The 27,058-nt window shown below is 36.3% G+C and overlaps 1 protein-coding gene across 8 annotated transcripts in view; it reads right to left on the reverse strand.

Moving 5' to 3' along the window:
• grik1a (glutamate receptor, ionotropic, kainate 1a) overlaps positions 1-27,058 on the reverse strand; it is a 90,300-nt gene that overhangs the window by 22,714 nt on the left and 40,528 nt on the right. For 6 of the 8 annotated variants that reach the window (XM_015341948.2, XM_015341943.2, XM_015341949.2 and 3 more), the window contains 7 exons: positions 15,320-15,501; positions 14,427-14,480; positions 14,010-14,183; positions 10,981-11,124; positions 6,691-6,798; positions 5,452-5,496; positions 808-921 (listed from right to left, as the gene is read on the reverse strand). In XM_015341948.2, the coding sequence (XP_015197434.2) occupies positions 808-921; positions 5,452-5,496; positions 6,691-6,798; positions 10,981-11,124; positions 14,010-14,183; positions 14,427-14,480; positions 15,320-15,501 (821 nt within the window). The remainder of the gene's footprint in view (positions 1-807; positions 922-5,451; positions 5,497-6,690; positions 6,799-10,980; positions 11,125-14,009; positions 14,184-14,426; positions 14,481-15,319; positions 15,502-27,058) is intronic. The other 2 variants (XM_006628244.3, XM_015341946.2) reach the window with 1 other exon arrangement.

The raw sequence follows: 27,058 nt of genomic DNA on the forward strand, positions 1-27,058 counted from the left end.
GATCCATGTGTAAAATGTGCATTCTATTCTCAGTTTTGCACCTCAACATCTTTTCCATGTTTGATCTCTGGTTTAAGGTCCCCTCATAATTGTCTCTGTTCAGTCCATGTAGAACATTTCAATTTCCCATTTTATTTAAAGCAGAAATGTCTGTTTCTGATCATTTCGGGGTAAATCTATTAGTCACATTCTACAAAGGATCATATTTCCTCCACAAAAGGCCAGGTCTCTTTATCTCCTTTGTGTCACGATTGTCATCCCTCCTTTAGAGGGCACTCCCACCTTGTGTTATTTGTCATTACGCGCACTTGTCCCCTGTTCCCCTCTTATTATTTAAGTCTGGTGTCTCCATGGTTCTGGGCTCAGCTTTGGAAGACGGACAACCGGAAGTCTCCAGGTCCAGGAGTGGCCCTGGGGCATAGGCTCCAGCATGGTGTCCTGACCTCTGGGTTGTGGGCCCGAAGCGCCTCGCCCCGTTATGCTTTTAATCCTCCATGTTCCTGGTTCCAGTTCCCTCTTCCCTGGTTTGAAATTGTTGGTCTCAGATGGACCTCCTGGCTTTTTGGATTATGGACAGTGACCCCGCCACCCTCTTGGAACTCCTTTGGACTCGTTCAACTGCGCTTCCCCCATGCACCAGATCAATTCAGTCACCGCCCCTGGTCTGTCATCCCTACCTTACCTCCCTGTGCCTTCCCTAACATCATTCTCCAGACACATCCGGATTATACAGTCTCGCATAGGGTCTTTAACACACTCCACAGGAGTCGGATTCGTCTCCCGTGACACGTCGGGAATGACACTTACCAGAATTGTAGTCACAATGAGCGTTCTGTTTGCCATGGAATCTGTAATATTAGTTGATTTCTCTTTATAGCTGTCCGTCATATTAAGGCCACTGTTTGAGTTCCAAACTCCAATCTGCAATGCAATACCAAGACTCAACAGCTTAAAAGACTGGATGGGACTTGTTGCTTTTTCCATTTAAATCAACACATCAAATATAAAAATGAAAAGTCAGGCCGGTGGGGTTCACAGTGCAAATATATATGCAAAATATATTATATATGTGGAATATATATGTTCTCTCTGTGGTATGGAGAAGTGGTCCCCAAGACAATCCTGCAAGTTTTCACTCTAGCACCTCTCTTTATTGGTCTTAATTGGAACAGTTTAACAGCTCTTCAGATGCTAATAATTCAAAGAGACCTAAAATTATTCAAGAAGATCCTGGTGACGAGGGTCACTGAAGGAAAGGAGAAATGCAAGGATGAAGGTAATTTCACTTACAAAGATGAAAAGCTGACAGAATATTTTCTGTAAAAACTGATGTTTTGGAAATGTGTCTGACACTTCTTTAGGACACAGAGAGATCGCTTAAAAGTTCAACTTGGGCACATGGCAGATTAGATGCGTTTGAAGTATCTACTTTTTTCTTTCCTTTCATTTTCTTAGAATTGGGAAACCCAGGCTGGATCTATCAGACGTCTGATTTAGTTTATGTATTTTCAATTGCTTCCATTTTATTTCAGGCAGAAGATTTGGCTGAGTGCACTGTGATAACTTGTAAATCAATGTATACAGTGATACAGTGTGCAATAAAGTGTAGATCTTTATTGATTGTCACCTTTCTAATATATTTCTTTTCTTAAAATTCAATATATTCATTAAAACCTATCAAACACATCTGAGTGACAACATACAACCCACAGATACTTAAAGGACAGAGAGTAATACATAAAAAACCTATCACTTTTCACAGACAACATTTCCATTCTCTAGAGTCTAGACTAATAAAATAATTTAAAAGTGCCAAACTTAAAGTAAACAAGACAAACTCTAAAAAGGTCATTTATTTGCTATCACATTGCTGTATATGCACATATAAAAACGATACGTTGAAAATGAACAACCCAACACAATGACACTCAAACTGCTTTACAGAATTTCTATTTTTTTCCCCATTTCTTTTGCAGTGTCAAAGGCTCAAAGAACAGAAAAAACCAATCCTTTTATATTCTTTTCATACAAAAGAATACCAAAAAGCTGTTCATATTATTTATCCATCAATTAACTACAGGCTCACAGGGGAAACAAACATGCACACAATCACACCAGGGCCAATTTTCTCAGAAGCCAACTATCATACCAGTATGTCTTTGGACTGTGAGAGGAAACCAGTACATCCAGGGGAAACCCACACAAACTTGGGGTGAACATACATACTCCATACAAACAACACTCCAGGAATTGAACAGTGCACCAATACTAACGACTGTGCCACTGTGCCACGCTGCTATAGTTAAAAACCACTGACGTGCACAATCCTAAGTGGCATACAGTAGCCATTGTGCATCAGCAGCAATGCTACAGAGCAGACTGTACAGAGCAGGGCATATTTCCTTAATCAACTGGATTAAGGTTTGTGCAAGTCAATTTAGAATTTAATTGGGACATGGGGGTTCACACCCCTACACTAAAGAACCAAGCAATAGGATCTTTAATGAGATGGAATTTCATAATTCATTCCAAAGGATGAAACCTCCTATAACTCTCTGTCACTAATTTGAAACTTCTGGTCTAGAGTGAAATGTGCCTCCTACTAGTCTAGTAATGTTATTTATGGTAGCAACCTGGTTTTCCTGAGAGGTCTCCCATTCTAGATTGACTAGCACATTTGCTGACCAAAAACCTTAAAAAGCAGTTTATGGTGAATTTACATTTAGGTAGCTTAAACAAACAAAGCAAACCAACATTCATTTATAAATCTTCCTTTAAGTGTTTAAAAGTAATGCTTCCTGTACTGACAATAAAAATTATAAGGCATTACTTGAGTGAAAACACCTTTATAGCTCCTTAATAAACAGTACACATGACATGATGAAATAACATGCATACAAAATATTTAGCAAAATACAAATTCCTAAAACATTCCAAAATTACTGTTACTGAGCTGCAGAAAGTCCTTCTCAGCACAGCTTTCAAGTCCTTATTGGTGTCTTCAATCATTTTCATCTGATTCCTCTCTAACGGGATTTCTGCTCTTAGCTTTAGACAGCAACTGTCTTGTTATAAACCATCCATTCTTCCACTTTCTAACTGTTTCTTCCATTTCAGGGATGCGTGGGAGCCAGAGCCTATCTTGGCAAGAAATACGCTGAAGGCAGGACTCACCCTGGACAGCAAGCCAGTCAATCACAGGGCAGATAAACTCAAACACTGACATGACACACATGCACAACAGGGCCAATCTTTTGACTGTGGGAGGAAACCCTTGTGAGCACAGGGATGTAATGTCATTTGGACAAACGGTTGTAAAAGAATTGTTGTTTCATTGTGCTGCGTAATATTTAAGAAGGAATTATGGTGATTGTTTTGCATTATTCAAGTAAGGCGTCACTGTAGAAAATGTTGAAGTACACTATATGTTAAGTGTATAATTAAATATATTTAAAAAAAGCTTTATCACAGTACTTGAATACTAGAAATGCAATCAGAGCCAGGATAAAAAGACATAAACACTAAATTCTAGCAATTACCCCAACAATAATTAAGCAACTTTACTAGCAGAATTGGAATGGCTGTTCCACAAGACAAAGCCATTACATGAGCCATTTAACGCACTGTCAATAGTTCACATCACATGATGTGATCTTTCATTTATTAACAAGGCTCTTAAAAAGAGATTCAGGTGGGTAGCTGAAACACAACGTTTTGGCTGTGGGGCCTTCTTCAGGTGTGAGCTCACACCTGAAGAAGGCTCCATGTCCGAAACGTTGTGTTTTCTTTCTTCTCTTTTCAGCATGGAACAAACCTATTACTTGTTCCTTAAAAAAGGGATGTTATATATGGAGTCTACTCTTTTTTTGGAGATCTATTATGTAATAAATCTAAGATAACAATCTGTTTCAACCCCATTCAATAAAACTTTTGTAATTTGTCCTCACCAGTGTAGGAAAGTACAGCATATTAAAACAAAGTAAACGCACTTTGAAAACTGTTGAAGAGGTAGAGGTAAGCAAGAAATGTTTGTAACTGATGGAATAATTTTATTCTTAGCAGCACAAAGATTTGTGGAAGGTTGATTATCTAAGTATGCCAAGATTATTTCCTGAGTGTGGCCTTTGATGTACTTGTGTTCACAGCATAAAGAACTACTATGTATAAGGTCTTTCTTGGGTTACTATTCTCTATAATCTCTCCACACAACACAATAAACCTGGGCACAGCAGTGATTATTTATTGTTTCCTTTGAGAAACACATTCTTCAAATGCAAGACAGCCTGGATGTTTTATGGGCATCAGTTAAGGAAAATATATCTGTACTTTTCTTCTTAATGGCCCGGTACACGTCTCTGCAGATCTCTGGTCTTGACAGCTGTAATATACTTTACCCATTTTTCAGAGTTGACTGCAGATATGTCTGAAGCAAACTAAGATTTATTTAAACTACTAAACTCATAATTCACTCAGGAAAACCCCAAATAATGTCAATTTCCAGAAATATTTGGTGAGGATTGCAGGGGATGTTTGGTCACATATTCAAATAAAGAGTCATTTGTCTGCTTTTTTTAAAATAAAAACTTCCAAGGTACAAAAATAATGAATAATCCAGTCAGTATTCATGGGAGTTTGTGATATTAGCAATCACCATTTGGCAAACACAAAATAAAAGGAATTGCCTGAGGCACACCTGTGCTCCACGTGAAATTTACTCAGAATATGAGACTTTTTTAAAGATATACAGTACATAACATTACATTGTAAAACTCCAAAAATTAATACAATTAACCCCACTTCCTTCTTAGTATTGCTATGGGGTGCTACAGTATGTGCTTACTGCAATACATTCTGGAGCTTAATATTAGGAGCAAGAGATAAAAATGTCCTAACCCAAGAGACAAGCACATTCAATTTCACAGAAAGGACTATGGGTGCCATTTTCCATAAAAGAGCTCATTTTAGTATAGGACTTTCCATTCCAAGTCCAAATGACCTTAGTATCCACTGTTTATTTTAGGTCAGAGGTCTTTAATACTTACAGTAATTGCCCCCCCTGAGTTAACTGACAATTGTCTGATTAGATATTTTGTTTTCAGCTCTGCAATTGTAAGGTTGTAGAACTGAACAAATCAAAATATTGAAACCAATTTGGATTCATTTAGCCCTTTTCTATAGCTCTTTAAGATGTAAATGATTTAAAAAGACCTACTGTATGCTCGACTGTGGTTTACGAAGACCTAGAATTGACACCCCAATTGCTGCATACTAAGACTTAACCAGAAATTTTAAAAGCAGCCAGAGGAGCTTGTTAGAAATACCACAATTTAATGTTGCCGATGGGGAAAGGGAAAAAGCAGAGGAAAAAGAAGAGGGCTCCTTTAGAAACTTGGGACTTGCAGGGAAAGCACACCACGATGGGTTTTGTGACAGATCTGTCACAATACAAACCTTTTTCCATACTTTATTTAGGCGGCTAGAACTCTCACCAGCAGGCTTGTGAAACAGAAAAAAATACAAGAACATGTTTCTGAATTAAGTTACTTACCAAACATGTCACATTTTCTGTAATTTTCATTCCAGCATTCCCTGGCTAATGAAGCTACCGTATAATTTATCTGATCTTGAAATAATTTGAGAGGCATCTAATTAAACCTGATCAATATGCCACTGTATAAAACACAAATACTGCTATTGGTTTCAATGTCTTTCAGTGTATAAGTACATGTTTTTACTCTGTTGTTATGCTTAGTTGCTGATTTAGTTTTTTAGCCAAGTGTGGAAATTTCAGAAAACGTGGCAACTCACACCATTTGATGTATCAGCTGTTTAAATAACACAACTGTGACTTCTTTTTTCAATGCTCATATGTTCAGACATTTGATAAATGTTACTGTACATATACTGTAACATTATTATTTTTCAGCTTTTAAGTCCAGGGTATTCATTCTAAGAACTCAGCTTCCATTCAGAGCAGCAGGAGTGTGTCCTTGAGACTGCTGTCTGGAGTCACTTGCTGCTGGTTAAGAAATGCCTTTCCTTTAAAATCTTCGAAGCGTATTTAATAGCTTCACATGCAGCTGCTAGAACACTTGGATATCAGGCAGACAGCTGTCTTGAGTACACACCCCCGGTGCACTCAATTAATAACCGAAAAGTGAGTGCACTGGGATAATAACTTGGACATTGCCATATTGCCTCTGTTCAATAGGATGAACCAGTCTTGGCCAAAGCTGTAGGAATGGCTCAGATTGTGGAATATCCTTGCTAAGTACTATATACTTCCTAACTGCTGTAAAATGACAGCAGACCAGACCTATTCCTTAGTGTGATGTGCTTTGGGAAAGAAGGTCTAGAAGTCTATACACTTGCCTCTGGTACTTCATTAACAACACTTACAGTCGCTGGATTTCACTCTATTTTGCACACTAGGAGCAGTGCATTAGTAACCCATCTCATGCAGAGCTACATCAGCTACTGCTGGCTGGATGTTCTCACATTTCTTTGGACATCTTGTAGCACTAAGTGGATTCACTGTCATGGTGTGTGGCAGATGTAATTACTACTGGAGGCAGACTACAGTCACACTATTGGAGGTATTCTATTGATAGGGCAATTCTATAGGTTACAAAATTCATAAATGTAAGAAATGCAATGATCTCCAGTCTACTTCATACTGAAATTATTCACCTTTTCCGTTCCTTCCTCCTTAAGACTGATTATATCCAAGTCGAAATCTTTCCGCAGACCGTCTGTTTTATTTATGGTGATGTGTCCTGTCAAACCATCCCACTGTGCCTAAAAGCAAAAAAAAAGAGATACACACTCTTCAGCTTATTTTAGTCCTTACCTTCTGTAACAATTTTCCAAAATTTGAGAATCTATCAGAATTGGTTTGCTTTCTGTATGGTTTAGGTTTAACCCTATGGTTTGCTTTCCTTGAGCTGACTGAAAACAGTTACTTCTCACCTTTATTTTAATGATAGTTTTAATAATTATTTTAAGCAAATATTTAAATGTATTTTAAATTGTTTTTTGTTTTCACGTCATCCTTTGAACTTGGTTTACTTTTTCCTCACCTTTTCTGGATCTAGATTAATAGGAAGTTATTATTTTAAAAAAAATGTCTGCTTCTCAGCAAAATGGTTCCCCTATTTTCCTAAAAAATAATTGTAAAATAATTGTGGATACAGACATCTTGAGAGGAAAAGTTACTGAAAGTTGAAAAAACTCTTTCATAAACTAGCTGTAGTTTGTCTGAAATATCGACAGCAAAACCTGTGCTCTGTGAAAATGTTTTGGCATTTAGTTTAAAACTGAAAATGAGAAAATATCAACACTTTTATATATTTTCTTTATTATGTACCAAATGATATTAATCTTTCTTCTACTTGGCACAACCTGAAATGTACATTGTAGGATTTTTTTGTATACTCAATTAACATTCATTAAATCAGGCAGTCAGGTGATAAGTAAAGAAATTCTTACAAAGAAGATTGTTCACTATTACAGTATGATTAGAAAAACCTACGTCCCAACAAGTGCTGCTAAATGCTTTTAAAAGATAGTGAATGTATCATAAATGAATTGCTTTAGCTCCCTCCTATCCCAGAAGAGATAGGAAGGAATTAAACAAAAATTACCTGACACCTAGAAGAAAAAGTGGATTTATTTTAGCTCTTAGCTATTACATCATCTTTCCAAAGCCATTTCCAGATTAGCTGTTCATAACTTCATTCATTGGTATGCTTCTTGAAGAATGAATTTAGAGGTTTCCTGACAAATTACAAGGAGAGATGCATCTGCAGACATGAAGTAACCTTTTTCCTGGGGCAGTCTGGGTCATTTTTGTAAAAACACTTTCCTCAGAAGAGGCTGGGTCTTTCAGAACTGGTCCAAAATAACGTTTTAGTTTTAATAAGCTTCAGGGTAAGCACTGGGAACCTAGCTAGTCATGAATTCATTACAACTTCCACTAATAAAGTATTTTCTGTTAAATAACTAAGTCACCTCTAATCTTCATTACTCAGTGGCGACAGGGATGAGCTCTGGTCCTGCCGCATTTTTTCCTTGAAAAATAGATTTTGCAGGAGAAAGAAGCTGAAACAAATTAATTCAGATTCCCTCACTGATGGATGGAACAGCTAAACACCCTTAATGAGACGTGCTTGCTAGGTCTGCTGTGACTGAATGAGAAAGACTGCATCATAATAGGCTAGTGAGAATAATTCCCAAAGACCATATCATCCATTTCTTCTTACATCTGTCATTTACATTCAATCGCTTCCATGCACTGCTGATCATGGTCAATTACCAATATGGCTCTCCTACAAAAGTCAACACGAACTAGAAATCTTTATTACATTTTAATGCATAAGCTTTTCTTTTGTTATAATTACACTGTAGACACACTTTGGAATATTGTTTTTTTTTCAGTTATCAAGACACATTAAATTTTATAATTGTTTTTTTTCTTATATGATGCATCATTTGTATTTACAGATAAAAAGCAATTAAAGTGAAATTAAGCTTAAAGAATTAGGTCTCTCTTTTAAATGTAAAATATATTATCATTTTTGAAAGTAAACAGTACATAAATCCTAGGAGACATGTTCATATACTGTATGGCATATAGGTTTATTGAAATAGATTCCACATTTAATATTCTCAGGAAACAAAACATTCTTTAAAGCTTAAATTCAAGTTTTTATCATGAATTCCTGAAAACAAGGCTTTTTCTTTGAATAACTAAACTGAAGAAGCCTATTTTAGAGAGAAATAGTCCTTACAGATACAGTAGTATGGCAGTTAGGGTAGTTCTTTATTCCTGCCAAACGCGAAACTTCCTTGCATTTAAATAGTGTCTTTCATGTCAGATGATCCCAAATCAAGATATGCTTTAAGATTTCACTGTTCTTGCATTAATAATTTTTTTCTTTCTGAATTGTTATTTTTACGAGAGATTTTTAAAAAATGAAATCACAACACTACTCACACCTGAAAACGTAAAATGCAATCAACATGTTCCCAATGAGCTACTGATGTAAAAGGTACATCCATATACAGTACTGTACATCACAGCTTCTCTCCTTCATAATGTCTATTGGCATATATGCATTTGCACTGAACAGAGAAAAGAATTTTTATCATACCGATGCAAACAAAAAGAAAAAGAAACAGATTGCCACTGTCACTCTCACTTTTACTAATGGATTCATAAAGTACCCGCACTGAATCGCAGAAAACCTTTTGAGAGCATCAGGATGTGAAATATACATTATTACCCCTGCTGAGCTAATAGAAGGGGTTTGAGTGACAGATTTTCAGTGAGGATCTACATCAATGATTTTGCCAAACAATTGACTTGCAGCACATTAGAGGGTGAATAATTTCTCTGGGCTCAGGATTGGAAGGTTGTGGGTTGAAATCTCTGTTGGGACACCATTGTACTGTTCACTCAGATTGCTCTGGTAGAATGCTCAGCTGTATAAACGGGTACCAATGTTCGTTGCCTGGAATAAATGTAAGAGCTAAATTAATGATGATAATAATTTAAAAGTGTTAGCGGGGGGCTGTGTTAGAGTGCATTGGTTACAAAGGAAAAAGCGAAGGTTAATTCCAAGTAAAAAGGAGAACCACGATGTTTTGGCTGTCGAGCCTTCTTCAGGTATGAGAATTGAAGTGAAAGTATAATTTCAAACTGATAGATGTCTCTAATAGATGCTTGACAGATTTCATAGGGGCTGAGGAGGGCTTATTGGAGAAGGTAACCTGCTAAGTTAGGATAGAACAGGTAAGTGAAAGATACACACCTTGATAAAGTAATGTTGCACTGTGAATTGGGATACATCTGCATTTACTTCTTTAAAATTGACCTTACTTTCCTGCAGTTTAATCTTCCTTAATTGACATCATTTATTACAATATATACAAATAGGGTAGTATATTCATGGAAATATGTAGTAGAGGAGTAGGAGATGCAATATTGTGAATCTATGTACTGTACAGTATTGCATTCTTTGAGCACAAAATACACATTTTGCTATGTACTTTACTTCACTATTGTTATGGAGGAGGGTTTATAATTTTTCCTTATCAAACATTTTAATTTTAAAGAATCTTACATTTCAAAAACTGTTTTAGCACTATAGCTATAAAAGAAGCTCTCAGTTTATTGCTCAGCTCTCAGAAATACAGTAACAACTAGGGGATTTGCAAAAGGAATGAACATTTTCTGAGTATCAACCTTGTATTTTACAGTCCAGAGTCAAGGCATCTTCCCTTGCAATATTCTTTAAAAATTACAGCAGAGATTCTGAAGAGAATATTTCAATTCATTATTATTGTGTGAACATATAGTATGGAAATCTGGAATACTTGAGGCTATGAAGGTGAACATTTGAATGGTGAACATTTCTAAAGTATTAAAGCACAGTTTAATATTAGCATAAAATGTTATAGTGTCAACAACCTAATTTTCTCAGTAATTTAATATCATTTTTTTAATTTGACAAACAATGCCTGCAGACTGAAAACGTTAATAAGATATTTGAGTTTTGATGCATTACTTCTCAAGTTTGAGTTGCCTTGCTGTGTCTAACCATATTTAACTTAGAACATTTGTCTTTGCCCAGCCTGAGGCTTGCTGTCAATTATTTTCTTGATAAACACCTGAGGGAAACACGTATTTAATATATTGGTTATTTCTATTTGTTTAAACATTTCTCCATTATTATCTCTGAGACACATTAACAAATCCTATCCTGTTCCGTTCTTATTGTGATATTAAAAAACGTATGCTTTTTTTAGAATCGCAATGTTCTTTTCTATTTCTCATCTTTTTGAAAAAATATGTTCAAGGACTTAAATGAGCATAGTGTCTCATTTTTCATTTCATAAAATACATAAGCAGCACATTTAAATGAAATACACATGTCCACCTGACAGGGAAGAGAACCTGTGAACAGAAGCTGCACTTACTTCTTTAAACATATTCATGAACCTTGGGCCGAATCGCCACGGTTTATGCCTGTGGCACTGCAAAGAGCTGACCGTCATCTGAGTGGCGCGCTGCGAAATTACTGCTACCATGTACACAGCGTCATACATCAGGGCAGCCTCTGTCTGGAAAGCACAAAAAGTGTTGCACACAATGACACAACTGGCACGCATGAGGAGGTTTAAAAGATTCTGAACAGAGAAAGACAACCCAAGGGACTAGTGCTGTTGCAGCTGCTGAGCAGCAAGACATTCCAGATTGCTTTATTCCTTGTTTTGCAAGCAAATCAGCACTTAATGATGAACATCATAAAATGCAAGCACCATGCTGGCCCTCATTTGATGCTAGGTAGCACTGAAGCAAAGGAGAATTTGGCAGGGCATGGCAAAATTATTCTCTTGATTAGGCTTTAAATCTTTCCATCCGCCCTTGTGTTTCTGAGTAGATTGGAATTTAAGTCTGCCATGATACAGAATAACTTTTCAAGCTGCAAAACAATGTCAAGGTTATTAAATACAAGCTCAGCACAGATTAAGTGAAGTACTTTAAAAGGCAATATGATGTTTAGTGCATTGTGCCTCCATGCTATCCATCAGAACAAACAAGTACTCTCAGTTACAAAACCATAATAAGGTAAAATAAGAAAGCACTAGCTTATTGCATAAAAACACTTATCATACATCTTCCTTACTAATGGCTTTAAAATGATATTAAACTAGTTTTCCATTCAGGGAGACCAAGAAATGAAGAAAAGTGGAGGGAATTGACCATCTTGTCATCTTCCCTTCAATGTCCCACTGTGTATGATGTGCCGCTTACTAATGAAGAGTTTTTTTTAGGATGGGGGTAGGGTTTATGTGACTAGGAGTCATATTTTTATCTCTCTGAAAAGACAACACTGTTTATCAGCTTGCCCCACAGCAGGAAATGTTCACATCTCTTGTCAGAAAATCGATTGCAAACGAGTACAGTTTTGAAACCGTAACCGCCTAATGATTATTTTCAGTGTGTCATGCAATTCTCCTTTTCCAAATAAGATTTGGTAATTATTCCACTTATCTTACGCAAGGCTACAATTAACACATAACAGAGCACTTTGGAAAACTGCTTGTATATAGACTTCTTTTTTACACTAGAGTTTTTGTTGTTTTTATCTTAAGAATATACTCTGGGTAACTGACAAGGACGAGAGACAAACCACAGCTTTACCAAACAGATCTATTTGGTCAAATACCAACCTCTGAGGCCCGTTGACTGAGGGCAACTATAAAAGTAGATCAATTCTACAGAAGTGTCCATAATATTTCATAATGGGTCATGACCCCATAAAGATTACTTTGAGTAGTTCTCTGCTAACATGCTTACAGATGTGACACAACTGCATTTCAGAAGTCAAATCTTTTATTTTTATTAGTAATGACAGTAATGAAATGTATTATTTCCAGAACATGAGGATGTTAGACTGGCAGACGTTTGAGGATTTAAGATTGATAATTTAAGGGAACTTCAACAAGTAGCAAAATGCATTAGTTGGAAATGATCAAAACCCATCAGTTCATTTTTGGATTTCACACATGTTTGCACTGCAGTCAAAAGTCGTTCATGTTTGTCAAACTTCTTATCTGCAGTTCTCAAAGAGGCACATTATCTATCAAAACGCTGTTCAGTAGTTGTTTAAATCCTAATAAATGTAGGAGACTTATTATGCAGAGAATATTCGGAGTAGCTCGCCTGGCTGTGGGAAGTTCTGGCAGCCTCACCAAAAGGATGAAGCTGCCCAGAGCCACCTTCTGTATTTCAAGTATTGAGCCAGGGAGTTGCTGCAGGGTGTAGATGGGGTGGTGGGAGGTTTAAAAGACACATTCACAATGGAAAGCACCAGACTTACTGCACTGTACACACCATGGTTATCAAAAGTATTCATGCTCCTAAGACTTTTTAACATTTTACCACGTTACACTATAAAATTAGGAACCAGTTATTTTGCGCTTTATATCTATAATTAATTTATAGAATTTTGTTTTCACTTTGACACTTTATAGAGTGTTTTCTGTCACTCGTAGGTAAATCCTCCCAATTAAATTCATTGCGATTCCATATTGAAGCACAAAAAATGTAAAAAAGTCCAAGAGGGTTAAATACTTTTTATAGCCACCATACACAGGTGAGTGGAAGAATTTCTATTATAAGTTGTTATAATTTCATTTATCCTCTTAATGCATTTAAAAAGAAAACTTGAATTTGGGTTATGCTTTTTCAAGTACCTTTGGGTATAATGTTGTTTCAGAAAATCTAAATGAACTTTTCATTTTAGAATTTTTGTTAATACTATACAATTTTTTTAATCCCACAGATAATCCTTGGATTTCATGCCATATCGTGACTAGCAAAGCATTATGCATAATCTTGGCTGAATTATCAATGAACAACTTGCAAATACACTTTGTATACTGAAAGCAATCAAAGAGGGAGGAATCCATCTACATGTGTGAACCAATTTTTTGCATACAAGTGCACTTCTCTCAGGTGTTAACCGGTTGTGAGTTTAATAATCACATGGTGATCTCATTACACAACATAAATGGTGAGCCATTACAGGACTAAGTTTGCTTTTTGTGATATATAGCCAGAATATATTGCGTGTCAAATATGATACAACAGTAACCAACAGACAATTTCATCGGCATTGACAGTTCAGTGACCAGTCACTGAACAAGATTAATGGAGGTGTTCTGAAGCAAAACATACTCAAATCGATATTAAAATTAAAGTAATACATTAGTGCTATGCTCAGAAAGTCACTTTTGTAATGCCAGCTACCATCTTCTACACTTTATGAACAAACTTCAGATCCCCTTACCAGCTCTGAATCTTGGCACATGTCATTGTTCAATGTCATTAGTTACTACGTGACACTTAAAGTTTTCTGGGGCTGTTGGGCACCTTTATTATTTTTTAACGGAATTCCTGCATTCAGAACACAGGTTTTCATGTTCTGAATTCTACATACTGTCATCATCCCGTCCAGCAGTCCAGATTCAGGTTTGGGCGGTGCCTGAAGGCGCTCCATTGACCACTTCTCAATGACAGAAGCCACCCCTGGGTTGTCTATGTTGAGAAGTCGAAATCCAGTCATGTTCACTCCACTGTAGCGGTAGGGCTCCAGGTCCAAAGCAAACAGGTCCTAAGCAGTTATACAATTCGAAGTCAGTTTTCTAATATACACCTTTAATTTGTATAAATAACGTCTGTCAGGCAGTCTGGGAGTTAATTACTAGGATACTTACAGTACTTATTGATTACTTATTCAGTTGTAACTGATCAGCACAATCAGATCTGTATTCTTGCTTTTTTAAAATTAAAACAGCCTTTTATTTTAATTTATACAGTACATATGCCAAAGCATACTCTTACAGGAACAGCTTACCAGGGTGGTGAAAAAGAAATGATAATATTCTGTCATCATCCCCATGGAAAGAATCTGTGAAGGCAAAACAGTCATGAATTGTAATACCTGTACCTGTAATACCTGTAGTAATACCTACTTATATACACACACTCACACCACTGCCAATTTTCCCAGAAGCCAATTAACCTACAAGCATGTCTTTGGGCTGTGGAAGGAAACTGGAGCACCCAGAGGAAACTCACACTAACATGGGAAGAACATACAAACTCCATGCTAACTAGTACCCCAGGAATTGAACCCAGGACCCAGCAATAAAATCTACATCATTTCTCTACTCAGTGAAATGAGTGTACTTTTGTACCATTCCCTCTATGGATTGGATAATACTGCAGTCTGAAAAGAAGTATTTTTGATCCTGGTCCAGTAGGAATGTCACCTAGACCGATTTTCTCACTTTCTTCACTTGGCTCTTAATTAAACTAATGGCCCACTTAATTAGCTTCTAACTCTGTCTTTCACTGTTGTTTCACACCTGTAGATATTAAAGTATCTGCAAAAGGATATACAGCTCTTAATTAACAAGATATCTCTGAGAGATCTTAAAACATTCTCTACGTACTGAGTAGATACAGAATTACTTTGGGACCTAAGCTGAAAATATTGCGACTTTCAGAAATAATAAAAGGTGGTGAGAGAATAAAAAACATGCCATACTTTCCCCAGAAGAATATATTCAAATATACACAGTCAAAACCTCTGTGCAGCACTGGGTATCTTTTTTACACTTAAGCGTGGTCTTGTTTTTTGTACATTGAGATCACTTTGAATACACCCAACACGTGACTATATATTTAAGCATTAAAAAATGTTGCAAAGATATCAGCCTTAACATTATGGTACTTTAAGCTCACCTGTTTAAGAATGTCTGCTGCTGTTTCATAGGAGCAGTCAAATATCACATAGAACTCTTTTCCTTTTTTCATTTCTTTCAGCAATGGCCTGGCATCCTTATTTCCTGTGGGAAGCTGCCGGATTTTAATTTTTATGTTGTACCTGGACGGTGCTTTGATCAGCTCCTGCAGGCGTATCAAACCTAAAAGAAAATAAAAATAAGCAATGAAATGAAGTGGAAAGAACATGAAAGTGCATTTAAAACTGATAATAAATGGCACTTCTGTACTCTCCCATCCATGTAATTGAAGCAATATATTGGCTTCCTTCAAGAAAAAGCTGGATGAGATTATGAGATCAATAAGCTACTAACTACCAAACAGGCCAGATGCCTGTTATTCTTATTCTTTTGTTCTTATACCAGAACATCTCTTTGGACTAGAACACATTCTAGTTTCTATAGTGTTAAGCAGACTAGAGAGAGCACCTTCCTCCAGCCATGGATGGGAAACTGGTTAATCACAGGGATTACCCCCCCAGCACTGCTGTCCCAAAATACAGTATACAGCTGGGTAGACTTAAAGACCACAACCTGCCAGCAATGAATACTACGACTTCACCACTGACTGGCTTGAGACATAAACATTATTATATTTATGCCTTTAGTACAAGAATTGCATTCAAGAGTTGTGACCTTGGATACAAATGTCGTATCCTTCACCTGAAAGCATGATAAATGTTAAGTCAACTTCAATTTAAGATGGTTTAAAGGTTTTTGTCAAATCAATGTGGTTGTTGTTTTTGCCCTTGTTTTTCTAATGTTATTTCACTGTTTCTCAATGTCAATCAGCTACAGAAGTCTCACCGAGTCAACCCTATGACTAAAACCATTCTAGCTCAGCCTTAACTCCTTCCAGCCATTGGCTGCTACTAAGGGGATGAGCAAAAATGACCAAGGACAGTAGAAATCTTCGGAACAATCCATTATTGGATAATATGGATTGTCAATATTAAATAATGAATCCATCCATTTTCTAACCACTTCATCCAAATTTACGGTCACGGGGGAGCCAGAGCAACAGGTCAAGACAGTATACACCTCGGACAAGACACAAGTCCATTGCAGTCCTTACACACAGAAACACATACCTAGAGCCAATCTTCCCAGAAGCCAATTAACTAACCATTGTGCCACCATACCATCCTTAATCATTATTATTTTAAATTATCACCAAATTCTAAATCACTACAAATATAAGAAGTTGCAAGAGGGAACATGGAGTGACTGACAGAAAGGGTTTAAATTCTTATTTTCATCGCCCAGTTGAGCAACAGCAGCACCTCACCTGCCTTCAGTCAAGATTTGACACTTCGAGACCTGACTTCTGTTTCTGGGTAGCAGGACAACCCCAGTAAATATATAATTATAAGGTCTAAGGTATGTGAGAATTAATTAACTTTTAAAAGAGAAAAAAATACAGCTTCAATATATTTAATTATTCTTGTCAAGCACCCTTTCTTACATAATTTTTCAAATTAATTTAAAGCATTAAATAAGGATACATCCACGGCATTGTCTTCCACATTTAAAATGGTATGCTCCATTCACTAAATTGCAAATACCATGTAATATCGGAAAATAAACTACATTCTCTGCTCTCTAGCCTTCTCAAAAGAAAATGGGATTATCAGGCCTTCATCTTTTCCTCACAAACCTTTGAGAAAGACAGATGTTCTTAGTTTTGAGAGAAATGAAATTTCATTGGTGCTGATGAAGTCAAGGTCTAACTTCTGTGGAGTTTCAAACCTGGAAGTCAAAACGCTGCCGGACGAAGTGAAATTTAAAGTAGAAACAGAAGTATGTGTATCTGTATTTAAGATTAATAAAAAAATATTTAATGTGTATACTGTACATATATTATTTTAGTTTCAAATCTTAAACTGTGCAATATTAACCATGTATTAGCTGCTGTAATTTATCCTGTTTCCTATTTTCTCATTGTTCACTCTGAAAGTGAGTCTGTAGAGTTCTGTGGAGCCACAGAACAAAATGTTCTGTAGGAGCCTCAAACTGAACCCAGGAACTAGTTGTTAAAACAGATAGCAATTTTAATACCAGAAAGAGTAGGATATTGAGAGAAAAGCTGACACACTAGTTCTAGAAAAAAATAAACAACACAGAAAGAAAATATAAAATTCAGATGATCAAAAACAAATTGAATGCTTAAGTTAAATAAGAAATAAAAGGTTAAATAAAATAAAAGAAGAATAAAAATAACAAATGACAAATTCAAGAAAAACAGTGGTTTGTTACCATAATCTTGAAGATTCTTTTAACAACAGTACACAATGTACAGTCACTCCTCTCATGTTTTGCATACATTATATAACCCCAGTTTTTCAATTCTTTCAATGTACAGATTTGATCTGTATAAAAGTCAGCATCCCTTGGCACAAACAAAATCCTGCTGAATGCCGTTTACGGTATACCTCATACAAGGGACTACAATGGGAATATATTCTCTATTGATGGATTAATCTCTGCTCTGCTTAAATGCAAAGTACCAATTAATTATTTTGACGAACACTATAACAGCACAACCCTTTTCTTTTCTAAATCACCAAAATCATCTGCTCTTATACAAAAATGACTTGAATTAGTCTGGGACTGAGCACTACAAAACTATTCCTAATGCAGCTTTGCGTTTAGCTTGCAGTATACTTTGTGGAAATACAGCTTGTCATGTGTTGGTAGTTATTAGGCTCTAATCTGTACATCTGAAGGCAACTTCTGCATTCTTCTGCACTGTGAAAGTGATTGGCAGGCTATCAGAACTCTCAGACTCTTATCATTCCTACTGTAATTTGCCAGCCTCCTGCAGCTATAAACACTTGTCTATGAATAGCTATGCATCTAATTTAAAAATCACCACAAAGGGCAACTATGCAGAAATATCTTAAACTCAAAGGTAATTGTTCGGAAATAAGAGAAAGACACATCTGCGTGGTCAACCCTCAAGGCTTTCTGGCAAAACAGAAATAAAACACCAAACAGAGATGTTAAAAATAAAGGATATTTACATCTTCCTCTTAAAAGTAGTGCATTTTCCTCATTCATTAAACACACTGTCAGGATAATATTGTGCTGTCACATATTAGCTACTGGTAAATTTTGTTTTCCAAAGCCAATAAAAGTCAATATGCAAATGAAATTGTCCAGGTCTGATAATTAAAAGCTGCGCAGTGATAATGGCTTGTGGAATTCAAAATAATATAAGAGAAAGGCAAAAGAAACCATACTTCTCTACTAAAGATCTTCCCCATCTTTCCTATTCTAAGAAAAGATCCTGGAGAAAAGTCATGAATTAGAGTAAAAACTGCACTTTTAAAAGAAAGCGGGCATTGATAACTGATCACACCCATGCTGCCATGAATAACCCCGAAATGTCATAGTACTGTATAATCAATATAGAAGCCTTGAAAGTTCTGCTTCTGAAAATAGAAAACTGAGATGTACATTTATTAAACTCTAACCAGTGGGGTCACAAACCTTAAGAGTCAACAAGCATTAGAGCTATTTAGGGCCTTTGAAACTAACCTAAGATATACTGTAAAGAAAAATTGTAAAATTAAAAACCCTCACACTGAGTAATAGAAAATTACAATACATAGTTGGCCAGGTAAAATCACCAAGATATTGGGAAGATAAAAAATAGGCGTTCATTTTACCATTTTATCGGAATTCAACAAAATGAAATTTGGAGAGACTGAATCTCTCATGCATACTAGGAATCCCTTTGCCTTAATCTTAAGGAAAAAGGTAGGAAAAAGATAGCAATTCATGTCCGAATAGTTCTGAATTTTAAAAAAGGACAAACAATCAGTGTTTCCACCCCTGCAATCTTTGCTCAGCAACTCTGTCATCCCCATTCCACAACCAGTATCACTTCCTTATTTGGGAGGGATGGGCACCTAGTTAGTATAGTTAGGTGTATAGTTAGGTGACCAAGCATGTTAAAGCCAAAGACATTTACTAATATGTGGCTTGTCTGAAATACAGGTTAAAGAAGTACCTTTGCTATGCAGCCATGTCACTTCAAATAAACACCCGGAGAATTAACACAACATCAAAGAAATGTAAAAGCTCTATTAGTTGGCTAACCATACAGTACATGCTGACAAGAGGATTTGAAAGACCACGGGGCAAACACTTAACAGTAACATAAAATAGATCATTTATAGAAGTTCAGTTAGATTTTGGCCCAAAGAAAAGCGAAAACAGTTGGTGGAAAAAAATATTTTCTAACAGAATAATTGAAACTATATTTTGCAGTACTGTGCAGTTCTTATTTTTGAACAAAATTGAAGTATACAGTAATTACAATCAGAATTGCTTAAAGGCATCAACAGTTATTAGCTGCCTTCTGATATTAATATACTGTATACATTTCTATGGTATTCAATTTCTGTCTACAGCACTTTGCAAATAATTCTGTCCATGAAAGTCGCTTGTTAAAACAGTTTTATTGACTGATTTTGAATTTAGAGCTGGTGAAGAAGAGAGACAGGTCATTATGTTTGTATTCTTTATTTATTTATGTTAATCTAGTTTTTTGGACAATGAGCAAATGGCTAGATTGTTTTCTAAAATATGCTTTACTTTAAGCAAAAACAACATTAGGTCTTCAGAATTAACCTCAGAATCTTTCTTGTTGCAACTCTTTTATTAATTTTTATGTAGACTTCTGTTTTCCTGTACTCCATTCATGATTCAAAATGTATGAATAAAGGGACGTGCAGATGTACATCTAGTTAATTATATAAGCTTAAACTGCCATGGGATAGTTTAATAACCCAGAAATTATTCAGCAGCACATCTTAGAAATGCAAAGCCTAATGTGACAGTAAATATTCATCGGTTATGACAGAAAATTATGAAAACCTAAGGTGGATCTCAAATGTATACAGGACATGTCCACTAGAGGCATATGTAAACATGAAGCAAAATATTTATAAAAAAATGATGTAATGTCTTGATGTAAAGACACCATGTGAAATGTTTATCCATCAACTGCACAAATAATCAAAACTGTTAACCTTTGCTTTTTCAAAAAGAAAACAGCCTATTTTTAGTAAGAAACAATCCCTGTATCCCCTTGAAAGATTCCCTATGCAGTACCGTGTAAAGATGTTTCAGACTAGACTAGATTACAGTTTATAAAGAGTTAACTGGCAAACATCATGAGACAGATGAATATGTTTAGCAAAGGGTATGAAGGATGCCAAGTGTGTAACAGACAAATGCAGCCAGGAGACTCAGCTGAGACAACCGTTAGAAAGAGAACACATAGGAAAGGCTGTCAAGGACGAGGTGTGAGTTCTCCCTTTGGACAAGACAAACTGAGGTGGGTTTGCCAGGACCACTGATAAATCTGCACCTATTGGTATAATGTGATAGTCACTGACAAGGTGAAAGTGAATTTCCCTTGGACCTTGTCATAAAACTGCAAATTCCAAGCATTCAGTTACATTTTAGAAATTCTTATACTGCCCATCTACATTTTGGATTACATTCGCAGAACTTCGATAGCATGGATTTCAGAAGTACAAAACAAGCATGCACAGTATGGTGATGGACTGTATCCCCGTCCAATTTGAATATCATTTAGCACGTTAGTGTGTATTACACACAATAGAAATGAAACCTCTTCAGCCACAGCAAAAGCAATGACTCACAGACACATAAAGACACAAAACTCACAGAATATAAAGGAAGTGCTGTTTAAAATGAAAATGAAACGTGTTAAGGCTTGAAAAGTATTGCCTTGAATGCATTTTAATTGTTCCAGAGCACACAACAGAGCACACAGAAATTATTTGAGCTACTACATTATGTATTTCTTTGTAACTCTTCACTCACTAAAATAAAATCAATGGCCTAGAAGAGACAGACTGCTCAGAATCCATGAATGCTATAAAAAGAGGATAATTAAAAAATAGCAACAGTGGTAGGTTACAGATCTCCAAGTAATGAAAAATCCAGACAAAATTGAAAGTGTGCCCATGATGGGGAACACTACAATAATGAAGAAACCGTGCATTGATTGGGAAAGCTCAGCTGGGAGTTTTGCAATTGAAATGGTTGAACTTGTAAATGACGTCTTTCGAACTCAATTTTCAAATGCCCCTACACGAGGTAATCATGGATTGACCTAGATTTTTCCACCAGCCAAGACAGATTTAAATCAATAGATATTAGACAGTCTTTGGGGACAAATGATCATGACAATTATTATCTGAATGTAATTTCAATTGCAAAACATGGCTTCTGAAAGTGCAGGAAAGCCGACTACCTCCGCCTTCCCCACTAAATGTGCAGTTGTATCACATTCCTATGGTAATGCTCAATTATGTTAATACCATTATTTGCCATAGTGAATGCTAAGTGGAGCAATGTGGGACTGCATGATGAGAATACAGGTTTACACATATACAGTACCGTATATGACAATAGTGTCTTGACATTCACAATTGCTCAGTGTGGAGAACTGTCGCTAAAAGCCAAAATCACATATAATTCCAAGTCTATCCCTATACTGTCACATAATGTACAGTACTACACTATGCAGTACATTAGTATATTAGTACTGTATATTAAGTATGATTAAAAGACATAAGTAACCAACCCTTATATGATCATTAAATTACTAATGCATTGCATGCATTGCATGCATTTAAGTTAATTAAAATAACATAGATCAACATTCACTACAGGCTTATAGTAACCAGCTAAAATAAACAACATGATTTCATCCTCTGCGTCCAGTTGATCTGCACTTTCTCTCTCTGTGTTGGTGATTAGAATGCCCCACTGTCATGAAAAGGGCAATAAAATAGTGAAATTGTCTCCAGGCTGTCATTCCCCATGCCACCAACACAGACCCAGGAATGCTCTTTACAATATAAAAACAAGACTACATTGAGATGCAGGTACTGGGTTGTGAGTAATTGGGGAGTGGGTAGAGAGAGGTTCACTCTTTAGCTAGATTCATCTCATGATCCTAGTCTGTTGCACAGTTAAATTGAGAGTTGCACCTAACCTTTGGCTCGGTTTCATCCCGCTCTGCTGTTCGTGTAAGGTGTCTCCCTTTTTCAGCACATATGGTTTGATGAGTGGCAGAAGGGATCCCAGAGCAGGACTGATGCCTTGACTTAGACAGGCGACCCATAAAGTGAATGGCCATCCCTCCTATACATCAGCCCAGGTTCCCTCTAAATTTTGTTTTCCTTAAGTCAACAATGAGCAACCTGTTCTTTGTTTTTGGTCTTTTGCTGAACTGAACAATGTTGTGTGTAATCAAAAGTCACAAAGAGGTTTCCATGTGGTTCCAGAGGTGAATGGCAATTACTTTGAGTGCAAATAATAGTGTCCTGGTCTGATACTTTTTTCTACTTTATTATTATAGGAGCACATCCAATATTCTTAAAGAGTGCAGTGATTTAGTCCTGTTTTTGGTCCAATGATGAACTGGTGGAATCAAAGAACATGAATGTTATAATTATTTTTTCCAAACAAGCCGTGGTTCTTAGATTATAGTAGTAAAGACCAATGAAAGTCCTTGCATAACCATAAAGAAGTACAATTAAATCAAATGGCTCAATGTAAGGTGAAAGCCACACTAAAAGAAAAAATTGCATATTTATTACTGTAAGCTTTCAGAAGGAAAAATATAAACAGTTTAGACAATGAGAGAATCAGCGGACACTAGGTAGGTAAAGTTCAATAACAATTTTAGCAATTTAAAGGTTAAGCATTCTAGACAGTAATATAATAATATGCCTTTGGAGATCAACACAGAAAATAATCTGACAAGAAAAGGTCACTTTATCAAATAATATAACACACCTCAACAGTGACTGAGTCAAGGGAAAGGGATTGATGAAATGAGATTATAGAATTTGGTGAAATGAGATTATTGAAAGATAAGTGGAGAAGAAAATTGCTATCGTGTCCAGATTAATCCAACTTTTTTTCCAATATCACAATCATAAGAGAGCACTAAAGGGGAAGGCAAAGAGGGTAAGAGGTGAAGGAAATAGTAAATGTTCTTAATATAGGATTAGAGTTTCCCAATCCAAATCTTAATTTCTCCAGTATATGCTGGATTTTACCCAAATTGAAATTTTGACTATTTAATTGACCCATAGATTTTCAGATCCGCCAGATCTCAGATTCCAGATTTTCAACTTTTCTACAGTATAAATATTTGTAACTTCAGAATTGCAAATTCTGTTAAGGAAAAAACGCAATTACATACCAATGACATTATTAGTTCAATCAAGCAATTTAGAGCCCAGATGGGATGAAAACTAGTAGATACATAATAAATAATAAATAAAAGTGAGAGAGACAGATCTTATGCAGAAGGTGACAGAAACATGTTGCGCCATCACAAGTGAACATTAAGTGGAAATACCGTTAAATAAATGGTTAACAGTACTTCATTCCAATTAAGCAGCTGGGCCTGAGGATTGTTTTCCAATTAATCTGTAAAATGAAGCAGTTTCTACCAGTCAATTGCTTGTATTAAGACATATTCAGATGTGGCTATATGAAGCTTATCCTGACCACATGCTACTGCGTATCCTAGTAAAGGAAAGTAGCAAACCTTTGAACCTGTGGTGTCAAGATAGATATTGACTGCACTGCCATTTGTCACCTCACCCTTTTGTGCATCAACAAACATTTCCTACATTGCATCACACAGAGTAGTGATTTCAGCTAACCACTTCTCAGTAAAACAAAGGTCCCTGGTGATCACTGTTTGTTATTAATTTTTCAAATAGGCTTAAGTTAATTACAAGCAATTACACTCAAGTATGATGTCTTAGTACTGCTTTGCCATGCTCAGAAAGGTGGTGTTATTTACATCAGTCAATACAATAATTGCCTTTTCTCTGATGCTTTTGCCTTCATTATGGACTTATCTCTAAATTAGATTTTTGTTTGCCTTAAGTGCACTGCCAACAGCAATCAACAAAACTCAGCTTTTTGGAAGTGCTACAGGCTTAGCAATGCCCTCCTTCTCTGCTCATTAAAAGAAAACACCGTGGTTGCATTAACAGGATGAGAATTAGTGACGTATCTTAACTTTGAGACTGGTGGTTTGTGATTGCTTCTGTCTGCTCCATTGCAACACAAACCTCAAAGGAAAAAAACATAGATATTACATCACATCACTTTCAATAAACTCTAATCTAATTCAGGGTCACGTCAGCCTGGAGCCTAGGCTGAGAAGCGTTTGATGCAAGGCAGGATACAGCCTGGACAGGATGCCAGTCTATCACAGTGCACACACAGACATGTATACCATCACAGCAGAGCCAATTTTTAAGCCAGTTAACCTACCAGCATGACTTGAGACTGTGGGAGGAAACTGGAGCACCCAGAGGAAACCCATACAAACATGAGAAGAACATGCCAACTCCATGCAGATAGAACACCAGGAATTAAACCCAGGACACCTACACTGAAAGGCAGCTATGCTAGCCACTGTCTTGCTGAGTAAGCCAACATAAATATAATTTAATTTCATAATTATTTTGTGCAGACCAAATTGTTACACACTGTATATCAATTTAAACATCATATCTGTCAGAAAACCCTTTCGCACAATGTAGATGTAAGCAATGGAGATTCTATGTGTATTGATTACACTAACCGCAGTGTGTCTTTAAAAGACATAAAGCAGCCCTCTTGTGTCACCCAATCACTACCACTCAGCTTTACAGCGATTAAATGTGAAGTTTTAAAATCAATGAAACACTGAGTATCTATTTCCCCTGCAGTGCAGTTTGGAATACAGTATTTTAATGACTTGTCATGGGTATAGTATATTCTTGGGGAGACAGACACTATGCAAATGGTTAATTTTTGATGGTGGGAACTGGTAACGCAAAGGGCCTGAGGGACTGTATTGCAGAAAATAAAGGCTTCTAGACCCTGTTTGGCATGAGCTGGCCTACTGACTTCAACCTGAACAGCACTGTTTCACCACCGACCCCAAAAGCCTATAAAGATTGGTTCCTCTGCACAAGTTCAGGGAGGTGAGATGTTTAGTGCCAAGAGCAGCTGGTGCTTGCTGCCAGCTGCCTGTTAAGCTGTTTGATTCTCTTCTTTTCTCTGTTTACTTAAGCCATTCTCATGCCAATATGAAAGAAATACCTGTGTTGCTTTTTAAAACCTTCAGATTCATGCATTAAAAGAATAACTAGTAAACTAAGTACGGATGGTAGTTACTGGAGTTTGATTATAACGCCACAGTTGAAGGTGTTAGTTAAGGTGTCAGTTAATTGTCAAACATTGAATCACTGCTGTCTGTGTGCATCCCCTGCAGTGAACATCACATCCACCTCCATCGTCAGTTTCACACATACAGTACTGCATCCTAGGTTCCCCAGATCTTGTACTTAAGCAGCAATAGATTATTTCAATAAATCCACCTTTACCACACGTGCAGTAGTCTGACACTAAAGCATTTCATCCTCTATTTTTTCCTCTTCAAAGTTTATTTCAATCACAGGAAAAGGTGCTTTGTATCTTATTGATTTTCACCTGTTATTCAGCAGGTCACAGACATCCTGAAAGTCAATACATATAGATCAATTTGAAGGATTACTTTATTGTGTATTATTTTGACTTTATTGCTTATTTCACCATGAGTCACTGAATCATTTTTCATCATAGTTATCCCACATCAATGAATATGAATTTGTGTTTAAGAAACTTCAGTTTCTAAGTATGACAGTGGAAGCTCCTAACCCACTGATCATTTCAAATGTAAAATGAAAAAAAAAAGTTGTTTTTTATAATAACTCCAGTTATTAGTTTTCAGATTCACAAGGACAATTTTAATTTCTTTCACAGCACATCCAGTGAATGTAGAGCACGTAGAAACAGTAATCAAAATAAATGCTAATTCATTTTTCTAAAAGGCTTAAGGCCCACTTGCTGTGATGTCATCAGTTCCTCTTTGTATTGGACTGCAGAGGAGTGAATAGCTAAGAACAAAAGGGCTGTGCAGATGAAGACAAAATATAATTACCGTGGCAAAAAATAATCAGGTCCTCAAACAAATTCTCAGTACAAAGAATGGAGCTCTATGAGAAATACACAGAATCCACATGTAAATGAAATAAATCAGGTTACACAAGGCTATGTTTTTGAAAAAATGAAAAAAAAAACAGCCTGCATAGCCAACAATATGCAGAGGGGGTTCATTTTTTTTCTTTCTTGGTGTAAAATAGGCATTGAGAATACACTTTGTCTTTCAGTTCAGACAACATCCCCAGCTGAAGGATGTTCTTTGACTTGGAAGTAAAATGGGGAGACGGGAAGGTCTAAGAAATTGATATGAACTGAAAATTGAACCGCTGGTGTCTAATTTCCTCTTTTAAGTCTGTGTATTGACCAAATCATTCCAGCCATTAAATGCAGTTCAAAACTTCATTAGGTTCTGTGCTGATTCATGACACATATGTAACTGCCATCAACACAACTTAATTAAATGAGCATTTCTGTCTTATCTTATTTCTACAACAGCGACTGCTAGGAACCATTCAGACTTATTGAAAAATTATGCTGTACAGTAATGATATACTGGGGGAAATTTGATAATATTTCTTCCCCTGGGGTGTTCGAAATATATTTCAATTCCTTTCAACACAAAGTTGAAACACAGAAGGTCTTGTCTACTTAT

Source organism: Lepisosteus oculatus, chromosome 5 (assembly GCF_040954835.1).
Source record: "Lepisosteus oculatus isolate fLepOcu1 chromosome 5, fLepOcu1.hap2, whole genome shotgun sequence".
Lineage (NCBI taxonomy): Eukaryota > Metazoa > Chordata > Actinopteri > Semionotiformes > Lepisosteidae > Lepisosteus > Lepisosteus oculatus.